Source organism: Erigeron canadensis, chromosome 2 (assembly GCF_010389155.1).
Source record: "Erigeron canadensis isolate Cc75 chromosome 2, C_canadensis_v1, whole genome shotgun sequence".
NCBI lineage: Eukaryota > Viridiplantae > Streptophyta > Magnoliopsida > Asterales > Asteraceae > Erigeron > Erigeron canadensis.
The window spans coordinates 44,345,341-44,358,071 of NC_057762.1; the positions used below are offsets into that span (position 1 = coordinate 44,345,341).

General features: G+C 33.2%; 2 protein-coding genes across 2 annotated transcripts; both read right to left on the reverse strand.

Annotated features, from left to right (window-relative positions):
• Nucleotides 1–1,839: 1,839 nt before the first annotated feature.
• Nucleotides 1,840–3,782, reverse strand: LOC122587283 (putative UPF0481 protein At3g02645). Its single transcript, XM_043759405.1, has one exon. The coding sequence runs from the start codon at nucleotides 3,690–3,692 to the stop codon at nucleotides 1,941–1,943; it is 1,752 nt and encodes a 583-aa protein (XP_043615340.1). The 5' UTR covers nucleotides 3,693–3,782; the 3' UTR covers nucleotides 1,840–1,940.
• Nucleotides 3,783–5,535: 1,753 nt separating this feature from the next.
• LOC122588340 (putative UPF0481 protein At3g02645) lies at nucleotides 5,536–7,278 on the reverse strand. Its single transcript, XM_043760449.1, has one exon. The coding sequence runs from the start codon at nucleotides 7,276–7,278 to the stop codon at nucleotides 5,536–5,538; it is 1,743 nt and encodes a 580-aa protein (XP_043616384.1).
• Nucleotides 7,279–12,731: the final 5,453 nt, after the last annotated feature.

A 12,731-nucleotide genomic window follows, 5' to 3' on the forward strand; every position in this document is an offset into this window, starting at 1 on the left:
GTTTCATGTTTCGAATTTGGCAAATTTAGTCCCTCGAATTCCGAAAATAAAATTTTCGGAAGGAGTTTTACCATAACAATTCAATGGAAATAAAAAATTTAGTCCCTCGAATTTGGCTCGACCCCAGCCAAGGGCTCTGCCCCTTGGACCCCGCTCCCAGGGGCGCTGCCCCCGGACCCCACCAGAATAAATAGAGTTTTCCGAAAAAACCTGCTAGTGTCCTAAGGTCATAATAAATTCAAATAGGCGTGTATTTCGCACCTCCAATCCTATATGATGTATTATTATGACGTTATTGATCAAACAAGTTAACCCCAATTACACTAAAATATCCAACAATTTTTTCAGTCCATAATTTTTATTTTCTCAAATTAGTAAAATTAGATCAACTGGTTATCGACACGCTTAAAAAGAAAGACTAAAGTCATGTCCTCGTGCATTAATGCAATAAAATAGGCAACTCCCCCCACAAGCCATTGTGCATGCTCAGTTGGCTAAATATATAATAATAATCGAGCTTAGCTCTAACTAAGGATATCTCCAATGAAGCCTTTATAAAGCTTTTTACTATTTCATCAAGCTTTTGGATAACTTTTTTACCACTGAAGTGAAAAGCTTTTTCCAAATAGCTTAAAAAATTTTAAGTCTTTGAAAAAATTTTACACACTCTCTCATCTTTGTTTCATAATTAAAAAGTATTAAAGACTTTTTTTGAGGTTTAACCATTGGAGCAATAATTTGATGAAAAGCTTTTTAAAAAGATTTTTAGCCAATAGCTTGACCATTGGAGGTGCTCTAAAGACCCATTTCACATCAAAATATTTTGCAGTGCAATTATTCGAGGTCAAATAATAATACTTCAATATAAACGAATATCAGTGAGATACTTAGAAAGAATTAAATGTTGTCTAATACTTTGAATCTTACGTTAAGCAGGTAGATACCCCATTATTGTCACAGAGAGAACTAAAATGGAATACATATGCTAACTATATATAGAGTAGACATACGGAAACAACCTTTTTGAGAAGTTATGTACTTTGTGAAGTTTCTGAAGTTTTGTTTTATAAATTCTGGGTTGTATTTCTTAACCTTATGGTTTATGATCTCTAGTACTTTCCTAGTAGATCATATGCATTTATTCATTAATAAAATTATTCTTGCGTTAAAATAAAGGATGGCCGATTTGTTAAGACGTATGCTTGTAAAAGTGGTATATATATATATATATATATATAAAAGTGGAATTGCCATTCCTCATTAACCCGGAATTGAAATTGGCAGATTTTGAACACATAACTAGTTCCATTACAACCGTGTTTATAGGCCTACTTTTTGCCATAGACAAAGGCTTGACACTTTTCGCGCTTTAGAGTAATTTCATCTCGCTTTATATACTTTTTGTCAAATTGCAAAAATGCTAATTCGGACTTTAGACTTTCATGCATACTTTATAACAACCAAATGGCCGGGTTTGACACATAGCAAAAGACTGGAAATGCCAAATCCGGTTTCTACTGATTTGGTAATACAAAATTCCAGGTAAACAGCTTTATAAACTTAAACCTTCACCACCTATGTCTTACAAGTTGACTAAAAATTACACAACACATACAAAAGTTCTAAGGTTTGGGCGTGAAGTTGTTAGAGGTTTGGATATTAATTATCATATATTAGTAGAGAGATCTAAAACAATTAATTAACGTTTATCTATGACAAAAGTCTTTGGTACCTTAAATAAAGAAATACATATTATTGACTCTTGAGGTAGACTCGGAAGATAGCAAAAGCTTTGAAATACTCCGTATATAAAAGAAACAAAAAAAAAAGAAAAAAGAATAGAAAAGAGAGATTAAAAGATGATATAGACCGATGAGGGTAAAAAACTAATATAAAAAACTACGTACACATATATATAGTCCACTTAATTACATTAATTCCTAGTTTCCTTGATCTGCGCCTCCTTGGATATCCGGTAGCTGATGGAACACACGAGCACAACTATAGACAGAACAGAAGGATTGTAATCCGGTCAAAAACAACATAAACAAAGCAGCCAAAATCGTCAGAAACTTCCATGATCCAAACACATACGTGTTCATGAAATTTGCAAATTTGACCCTCCATGTTTGAGCATACCTCTTGTTCACATCCTCAATCACTTTATCCATGTTTGGCACTTTTGTTAATTTCACGGACTTACTCATCCCGTTCCACAAATCCGCAACTTCTTTATCACTCTTCAAATGGTTCAACACTATCCCTCTTTCTCTCAAAAACTTTGCATCTTCTTCTGTGTCGATTATTCCATTCATTAACTCGGTGTAACGAGCAACCACTAACGGCCCGGCCGCAACACACGCCTCGTATGCCACCAAGTTTCTCAGCAAGACTTCGGTGTTTACATCCAAATCGACCACGGGGAGGTAAAGTGTAGATGTGATGTGATCAAAACTAATGTCTGATATTCCACCATTCACCGGTGAAAATAAGATCCCGGCGTTGGCCATATCGGTGACAGAGGGGATGGTGATCTCCTCTATAGTCGGCGCCTTTGGTTCGCCGCCATCTTCTTGTGATTTCTCCTCTTCTTCACCCTTGAACCTCTCGAGCATACGCTCCATAGGTTCTTTCATGAGCTTAAGAATGGGAAGATTAGAAATGATCTTCCAAGGCAATTTCATTAAAAGAGCCATTGGTTTTCCAAATAGGAGTTTCTTGAAAAAATTCACCAAGCCCGCATTTGATTTGGAGATTAAATTCCATATATAATCCATAAATCGTCGAAGGTCACTCTGCTTCGCAAAACCACCTTCTTTCTCATCATCATCTTTCACCTCAGCGATACCTTCTTCTTCTTCTTCCACAATGTCAATTTCAGCCTCCGCGATACCGAGTTCTTTGTTGTTTGGCACGGTTAAATGGTAGAGAAAATCGAGCAAGTGGTCGCAGTCGTTGACGTCAACATTTGGCAGCTCCTTTTCTTGAAAGGGTGTAAGCTCATGGTACAACCCCATGAGCATCTTCTTTAGCGTCTCCTCAGCAGACTTCTGTTGATCATCGGCAGTACCTTTTTTGTACTGATGTTCTAACATCGTCTTGACTAGAAACAACGGGATCTGGTTCTCCACCATCACTAAATCACGAAGAATCGCCATATGTGATAACTTCTTCCCCGAACCATCAACCAAATGCGACATCGAGGAACTAACTTTGTTCAACACCCGGCCTTCTTCTTTCATGGAGTACACTTGAAGGAATTCGAGTAAAAACGCCATGTCAACCGCCATCATCCAGACTAGAGCATCCCCCGACATGTCAAGAAACTTATGATAACATCCACGGATTCGAGCCTCGTCTTTTGTCTTCATAACCTCCACGATGCGTTCAAAGCTGACGTTCATAAGTTTCTGTGTTCTTCTGGCGGCAGCCAGCTTGTACCTTTGCATGTCGTAGACCTCCGGGCGCCAATGGTGGAACGGGCCTAACGCGATTTGTTGTGGGATGTAGGATTCGGGATCGGTGGCTAGAAGTACTTGCGGGACTGTGAAGATACAAACTGCGACTTTTTCATCTTCTTCTTCTACATGTTCGACAATCGATTTACGCAAGCTTTCAACCCATTGGTTCTCGTCGATGTTCATGTTGGAAAAAGAATATGAACTGGAATTGGAGAATGATTTGGTAGCCATATTAATTAATGGTAAGTAACTACTTGTTAAATTGAGTTGACCAATAAGAATATATGGTCAATAATGGTGTTTCTTTTTTCTTCTGCATTTGAAGCTTAAAACCACGTACATATGGTTCTTATATAGACACAACTTACTTGAATGATTAGTTATCATTAACTGATGTACGTTGACCTGTATTTTGGGATTTCTAGATCGACTTCATACTAATTAAATTACTTCATTCTATTCACGTTTTATAAGTGTAGTTTAAACAATTACTCCTATATATCTGTATATATTTTGTAATCTTGCTGAATACGTACTACGATAACTTTTATAGAGTATTTCATCACAAGATTCCGTCTCGGTTTGATTAAACAAAATGCGTATTTTTTAATCTCGGTATTATTGAAAACAAGTTGGATCTATCCAAGGGATTATTATTATTTACCATTATTATATATAAACACACATCAGATTCCTTGGCTGTATGCATTATTATACAGTAGATAGTTATATTTAATTATATTGATTGAGATAATGATATGATGATGCGTAAGTGTAAAACCAGATTTCAATCCACAATTTCCTGAAGTATATAATCAAAGGGGGATTAATTTGTTAGTTTGAACAAAAAAACCGACCTCTCGTACTCTAGCTCGTGACTGGCAAATTATGATGATGACTAGTGACAAATTAAACAAACGTGGAGATTCAAATTAACCATGAGTGTACATGTTTGCGCCTAGCTAGCTGGGACAAAGAGAGACGGTAGTTAATATCTAATGAACTTCATTGCGTTTGTTACTAAAACCGTGAGTATTGTAACTGTATTAGGGAGCATAAATATATTTAAAGTGTGTTACAACCTTTCTCTAAGGAGAGATATATATTCCACATAATTGATCAATAGAATTTAAGACTTAAGAGTAAGAGTATAATAATTTCCCTTCAAAAAAACAAAACAAACTTAACACAGCGAATCAATTAAGGATAACATCTAGGAATAGCAATGCGTAGATATGATGCAACAATAATACTCATAGATAGTACTGATCCAGGTCACTAACTCACTATGTACTCCAACATTATTATTCCCTCTGAAATTGAAAACTACGTCAGATTTGTTTACAACCACATGTTGCAGAAGTTTAAACACGTGAGTCCCGTGGTGTTAAATTATTGCATGTGAAATCAATTTCAAGTAATAAATACTGTGGGACAGTATATCACCCCACATTGGAAAATTACTATATTGCTTTTGAATTTGCATGTACGAAAGCGTTGAAAAATGAAATTCCGAGTGTTCACTAGCGATTATTTATTAGTTACGGGAAAGTTACGTAGCATCTTTCAAATCGATCTATGAACCAACTTAACCCCATTTTCTAAGAATAAAACAAAACGAAAAGTTAATTTCAATAGAACAGAAATATATATGACATCATATTATAAAAAACAAATAACGCAATCATATGCTTAATGGACCAAAATTCCAATAGTATTGGGCTAGCCCAGAAACATCCAAAACACTTCAGCTCAGAACAAGGGCCTGACATATAAAAAGCTAGCCCATCTATACCATCAAGATATATATACGGGTAGTACGACTTTTTACATTCTACACGCGCAAACGAACAACCCTATGTATCTATCTAAGTAATAGTATTATAAATGATTTCAGTAATTATTAAAGCTGATGATCATGGTCCTGATTAGTAGGTGGCTATGATTAAATATAGCATACACATTTACAAAATAAACGCCTTTGAAAACATTACTTTTACATGAGGAAACAATTAATAATTATAAATACATGAAGTAAAAAAATAGTTAAAATTAAAAAAAAAACAAATATATGCTAATTCCCCTGATCGGTTCCTCCTTGGAAATCCGGGATCTGATGAAACGCACGAGCACAACTGTATACGGAGCAGAAGGCTTGTAGTCCAGTCAACAACAACATGAACAAGGCAACCAAAACGGTTAGAAACTTCCAAGATCCGAACACATATGTGTTCATGAAATTTGCAATTTTCACCCTCCATGTTTGAGCATACCTCTTGTTCACATCCTCAATCACTTTATCCATCTTTGGCACTTTTGTCAATTTCACGGATTTACTCATCCCATTCCACAAATCCGCAACCTCCTGATCACTCTTCAAATGGTTCAACACTATCCCTCTTTCTCTCAAATACTTTGCGTCTTCTTCTGTGTCGATTATTCCATTCATTAACTCGGTGTAACGAGCAACCACTAACGGCCCAGCTGCAACACACGCCTCGTATGCTACCAAGTTTCTCAAATACACCTCAGTGTTTACATCCAGATCAACTACAGGGAGGTAAAGTGTAGATGTTATGTTATCAAAGCTAATGTCTGATATTCCACCATTCACCGGTGCAATAAGGATCCCGGCTTGGGCCATGTCAGTGACAGATGGGATGGTTATTTCCTCTATAGTTGGCGCCTTCGGTTCACCACGGTCGTCTTCAGATTTCTCATCTCCTTCACCGCTGAATTTCTCGAGAATGCTCTCTATGGGCCCTTTCATGAGTTTTAGCAGGGGAAGATTGGATAAGATCTTCCATGGCAATTTAATTAACAAAGCCATTGGTTTTGCAAAAAATTTCTTGAATATTTTCACCAGCCTGGTGTTTGATTTGGAGAGAAGGCTCCATATATACCCCAAGAAGGACCGAACTTCACTATCTTTTGCATAAATCCCTCCTTCATCCCCATCCTTGACTTCGCCGGTAGTTTCATCTTCTATCTCAATGATCTCAGCCTCCATGATGCCGCGTTCTTTGTTGTTTGGGACGGTCATGTGGTAGAGAAAATCGAGTAGGTGATCACAGTCATCAACGTCAACATTTGGTAATTCTTTTTCTTGAAAGGGGGTTAGCTCATGGTACAGCCCCATCAACATCTTCTTCAATGTCTCTTCAGCCGTAGACTTTTCTTGATAATTGACAACCTTCTTGTGCTGATGTTCCATCATCGTCTTCATCAGAAACATCGGAATCTGATTCTCCATCATCACCACGTCACGAAGAATAGCCATGTGTGATAGTTTCTTCCCCGAACCATCAACCAAATGAGACATGGAGGAAGTAACTTTCTTCAACACCCGGCCTTCTTCTTTAGTTGAATACACTTGAAGAAATTCGAGTAAAAACGACATGTCAACCGCCATCATCCAGACTAACGCATCTCCGGACATTTCAAGATACTTATGATAGCAAGAACGGATTCGGGCCTCTTCTTTTTTCTTCATAACCTCCACGATGCGTTCAAAGCTGACGTTCATAAGCTTTTGTGTTCTTCTGGCTGCAGCCAGCTTGTACCTTTGCATGTCATAGACCTCGGGGCGCCAATGGTGGAACGGGCCTAACGCGATTTGTTGTGGGATGTAGGATTCGGGATCAGTCGCTAGAAGTACTTGAGGGACCGTGAAGATACAGACAGGGACGTTTTCATCCTCTTCCTGATCTTGTGCTACAATGGATTGACGCATGCTTTCGACCCATTCGTTCTCGTCGATGTTCATCTTAGAGAAGGAATAAGAATTGCTGTTGCTGGAAAAGGATTTGGTGGCCATGGTTTACGTGTGTTGGCTAGCTAGCTATATGAATTATCTATCAATATATATATATATACGATAGTTTTTGGTTTCAGCAGTTTAACATGTACCTAATATATATGACTCTTATACATGTTATATTAGCTTAATACGGAGTATAACATATTTGAATAAGCGCATGCATGTTTCAGCACCAAATATTTAATTAAAAACCGGTGTGTTATATGCATGTAATCATTTACTAGTTGCATGTATATATTTTATTACTACTCCTATATGGGTCAACTGCATGAGAATTAACTGGAGATTAAATCCCATAATAACCAATAAGCTTACACGCACATATCAATTCCTCTCCTTCTGTTTGTAATATCATTACCGTTTAACCGTCATAACGTGCGGTCACCGACCTTTGTAATTTATCTAGAGTTTGAAGGAGATTATTGCTTAACAAAGATAATCAAATTTAACTTACGATGTGCACGTAATTATATTTTGAAGAAATATTTATCGCTTAGTTACCATATTACAAACATAAAGATTAATATTGTTTGTATGATGATATATTACAAACACATGTATTTTATTAGATGTGTAACATAAAAAACTACTTATCAAGATACTCTATTAGTCTATTAGATATGTATCTTTCACCAGCGAGATATATATTTAATTATTATATACACAATGATGTAAAGCCAGACTGGAATTGGATAATGATGCTCGTAAATCGTAATCTAATATGCCATTGCAAGTTAATTATTGGTTCCATTCATATTTTTTATTCACTAGCCTTGGAACAAACTTTAGTTTTGTTCTATTTAATTTCCGTTTGTGTCCCATTCCAATTATATACTGATGTAATTATAAGTACAGTACACATTTCTGTAAGTCTCCATATTTTTGAAAAGTGATATAAAACTATTAAGTATTAACATTTCACTTATACGGTTTTACCATATATCATGCTTTAATTTGTTAAAATTGGATACACTGTATTTGTCATTTTTAAATCATATGAACTGAAGTAGCATAAAGATTTCTTACTATGCATTGGGAGGATATTTTTCACAACCAAATTAGTCGTATATATATATACAACAACTTCATGGTTTACATGTTTAAACATCGAACGATAAACTAGTGTAGGTACACGTTATGTACGACTAATTTCGTTGTTAAGTTATCATTACTCATTAGCCTAACTAGCTAATTACTTGTACGAGTCTCAATCTTTTTTTTTTTTTAATTATTTTTTATTTTTCTAAGGCAACCACGTATTAATTAGGGTGTTTATCAAACCATCAAACTGTGAAAATTGGATCAAACCGGGTTATTTGGCTTGGTTTGGTCGGATTTAGTTGTTAAAGTCTGGTCCGACAGTTTAAATTTTAGAAAACCGGGTTTCTTTGTCCGGTTACGGTTTGAGTAAAGAGTTAACCGTCAAAAACAAGACCGGACCAAAAAAATATATATATATATATGTATGTATATATATACACTAATTTATTTTTATAAACCTACCTTTACTTACATATTTTCTTATTTTCACTTTATCCTTTTATATTTTTAGCTTCATTCATTCATTATGTTTACACTCAGAGATCAAAATATTAACCCTTGAGTCCTCCATCACCTTTAATATTTTATATTTTATAAATATAAAACACAAGGTATTTATAACTTTATCACTGTTTTTATTAATATTAAGATTATAGAGTTCATAACTTGTGTGATAAAAAAAATGAAAAAAATTATTAATACGAAAAAATGCATAATTTATTTGGAGATAAAAAAAGAGATCTTGAAACCGTCGAACCGGACAAACAGGACCGGTTTACATGGTTTGGTTTGGTTTGGTTTGGTTAAATAACATACTTGGTCTGGTTTAGTTTAATATATATTGAAACCGGAAATGCCGGTTTGGTTCAAGATTTTGTCGAAACCAGACCGAACCAGACCACAAACACCTTTTGTCACGTACCAACAATTAAGGATGTTTTTGGATTCTTTAATATATACCCATGTCTAGTTGTCCCACTCCCATTAATTTACCATTGTAATTAAGGAACAAAAAAATTAACTTCGGTTGCATTCAAGTACATGCATCAAGTTTCTTAAAAAAAAAAAAAAATTCGAAATTTTTTCAAGTTTATTACAATGTTGATCTCAACCACTTAAATCAATAAGTTGATTTGATTGTGTATATAAATTCTATGGAGTTTATTGGTTAATACAATAACTATATAAGCATTATATCCCTAGAAATTAATAAACTAATAAATATGTTAGAAGCTAGGTTAATACGGTGAAGAATCGCAAAATCATTATAGATATTAGGTTTGTTATAACAATAATATGAAGGAAAACTTCTTTCGCAAATAGTATTATGTGAAATAAAAACAAAAGTATCTTTTAAAGAGAAATGATATATCACTTTAAAATTTTTGATATTATAAACTCAATTAATAACCAACAAAAAATCTACTTAATGGAAATTTCTCATTACAAAGTACCAATAAATATAAACATTCGATGATATGAAGGATAGCGTTTACCAAATGATTCTTATTAAATTCAATTTAAGTTTTTGGACTATATTATATTCTCTCAATATATATAGAAAAATACTAACATGAATCACGAGGAATATTGTGAAGTCAAGCTAAAATCACATGGAGTGTTGAATATTATTTTCGTTTCCCCTGCGCCCTACTTTTCTACTATATAATTATGCTGCATTCTATCCTCACGTTGTCGACCACAGGGGTTAAATATGAAGGTATCTGGTACATGAATGTAAAAACAAATTCATAAATATTGACAATTGATAGAAATCTGATATTGATTTTTATTTTATGAAGATTTCGATATTACTTTTTAATTGTGTATGTAAGTTGGGATGGAAAAGAAAGTGAAGGTGTATTATGATGTGTGTGATTTTGTTATGATAAAGGTAGTTTAGTCGACAAATCATTCATTCATTCCAAATTACAGTACATTCTAGGGATGTCGTTGTCTTTTATAAGAATATTTCGATGAAGACTTTTTTCATGTAAAATAGTCACCAAAAAGCTTTTTATGATTGGAACTAAAAGCTTTTTTTCAAAAACTTGACATTTTTCAAGCTCTTCAAAGATTACTTATTTTATAAAATATTCCTTACAAGCTCTTCAAAGATTACTTATTTTATAAAATATTCTTTACAAGCTCTTCAAAGATTACTTATTTTATAAAATATTCCTTAATTTTAATCTTATTTCAAATGTACTTTTCATCTTTCTTTTTCATTTTATTTCATTATAGATTATTAACTATGTATAAATATTGAGTGCGTTGATTTGTGTATACTTGAGGGCACCTATACCCAATATTATACCCAATAAACATGTTTATTGCTCTATTTGAGTAAACTAGACGGATACTCGCACGATGTAGCGGTGACGACGGCAACAATTGTGATGAATATAAATTAATTGATGTAAAAGGGGTTAATATTGTTATTTATAGGTTGGAAGATCTATGGTGTAATTTATTTCATTAAGAGTATTATTATAAGTAAATAAATGAAGATGTTTAAATTAGTGAATAAAAAAAAAAGATAATATTTTCATATCAAAATCTTAATTATTTAATAAAAAGAGGTAATCTGTTCTATAAAGTGTTTTATAAAGTAATATAGATATTAAAAAGTAATAGCACAACAGTTGTAAGTTGTAACATGTACTTTGGTTTTGGGTCATTTGTGGGCTAGCATTAAAAACCAATAGTCCAATACCTATATTTATCCGATAAAGTAGAGTGAATTCTCAAAATATGCCTATTTTAAAGAATATGGCTAATTTTATGCTTCTTTTTAAATTGCATTCCTAAAATATGCTTCTTTCTTATTAAATGATAGAAAACTCTATACCTCTTTTTAACTCGTATTCTCATCTTCATCTTTCTTGCCATCTTGGTAACCATTTTTCATGCACAATATATTTAATTTAAACTAAGTCAATCACTAAGTTGATGTCATAGGGAAACTTTCGGCATATGGAAAATATAGTATGGTTCTTTATATTATAGTTTGGTGGTTGTGATTCGTAAAACTTTACCACCAAGCATATGGAAAATTTATTGAAAAGGTCTTGCTCTCTAAGTCGTGGTAGAGGACGACAAAGTCAAATGGAAATTGAGATGGACCAGTGTCCTAGTTAACCGCGTAGGTGTGGAATACGTCATCAAAGTGGTCATAATACAGAAAGTGTGGAAAAATCTCAGCCTATATATATGATTTGTTATCTATTATTAATATGTATGTTTTTATATGGCCCTTAATTTTATTTGAAACTAGACATGTGTTAAAAGTGTAACTTTTTAAATTACATTATTTTGTGTTACAATTTGTGATGTAATTTTTAAAAAAAAGATGGAATTCAGATGAAATGGAGGAAGATGTAAAAGGAGGGAAAAACTATCTTTTATTTATAATTTTTTTTATTAACAAACATACAATGGGAATAACATTTAGCAAGTGGCATAGAGTTGTCATATTTTGGGAATTGTCTCGATAAAGTAAATGCTAGTTTAAGTATATTTTATTTTTGTTTCATAATTAATGTTTGTGATATTATTGTTTTTTATTATCAAATAAATATCTACATTCAAATTTTGACAGATTAAAATACATGTACTCATAAAAGTTATAGGTGGTAGACAATTATTTTTAAAAAATCATATATGTATTAATTCCATAAAAATTATGAGACTTGCTCATAACATGGCTTATTACATGTTAAGGGCGATTTCTTTTGTTTTGATTTAATCGAGTTTATTTGGACACTTGAATTCAAAAAGAAATGATGATATAAATTGACTTAGTTACATGCAATCAGAAATGTTTGAAAAATCAAAATTATGTCATTATGATCTATATTATATTATAAAGCAAATTTTTCTGTTTATAACATTTACTTTCTCAAAATGCCCTAATATCTATTCTATATTTACTTAAAATAACTATAATATTATTTTTCTCTTTTTAAAAATCTCAACCAATCATTTTTTTCTCTTCTTCATTTATCATTTATTCCTCCAATTTATTCAAAATCTTTTATCTCAAAAAACATACATCGATAAATTACAAAAATTATATGGGTGTTCTTAAAATTTCATGTTCTTTCATTAGAGATGTCATTCGATATACTTTTGATGAATTTTTAAATTTGAGGTCGGAACCCGTATGGTTAAAGCATTTGGCTATCACAGTCTATGACATATCACACTTTATGTCCTAGCACCCCAACATCTCACCGCCGCAACGCGCGGGTACTTACTCTCGTATTGTTAAATGTATCAATGTAGAACTATTGGTTGAGAAATGCTTAGTTACATATTATAAACTGAAGTTAGGTCATGCCAAAACTTTCAAAAATTACCACAAAAATAAATAAATTACTTGGTCAAATCACACAAAAACGTAATCT

Coding starts and splice junctions, on each gene's coding strand:
- LOC122587283 (XM_043759405.1), bottom strand. CDS start 3,692: ATGGCTACCAAATCATTCTCCAATTCCAGTTCATATTCTTTTTCCAAC.
- LOC122588340 (XM_043760449.1), bottom strand. CDS start 7,278: ATGGCCACCAAATCCTTTTCCAGCAACAGCAATTCTTATTCCTTCTCT.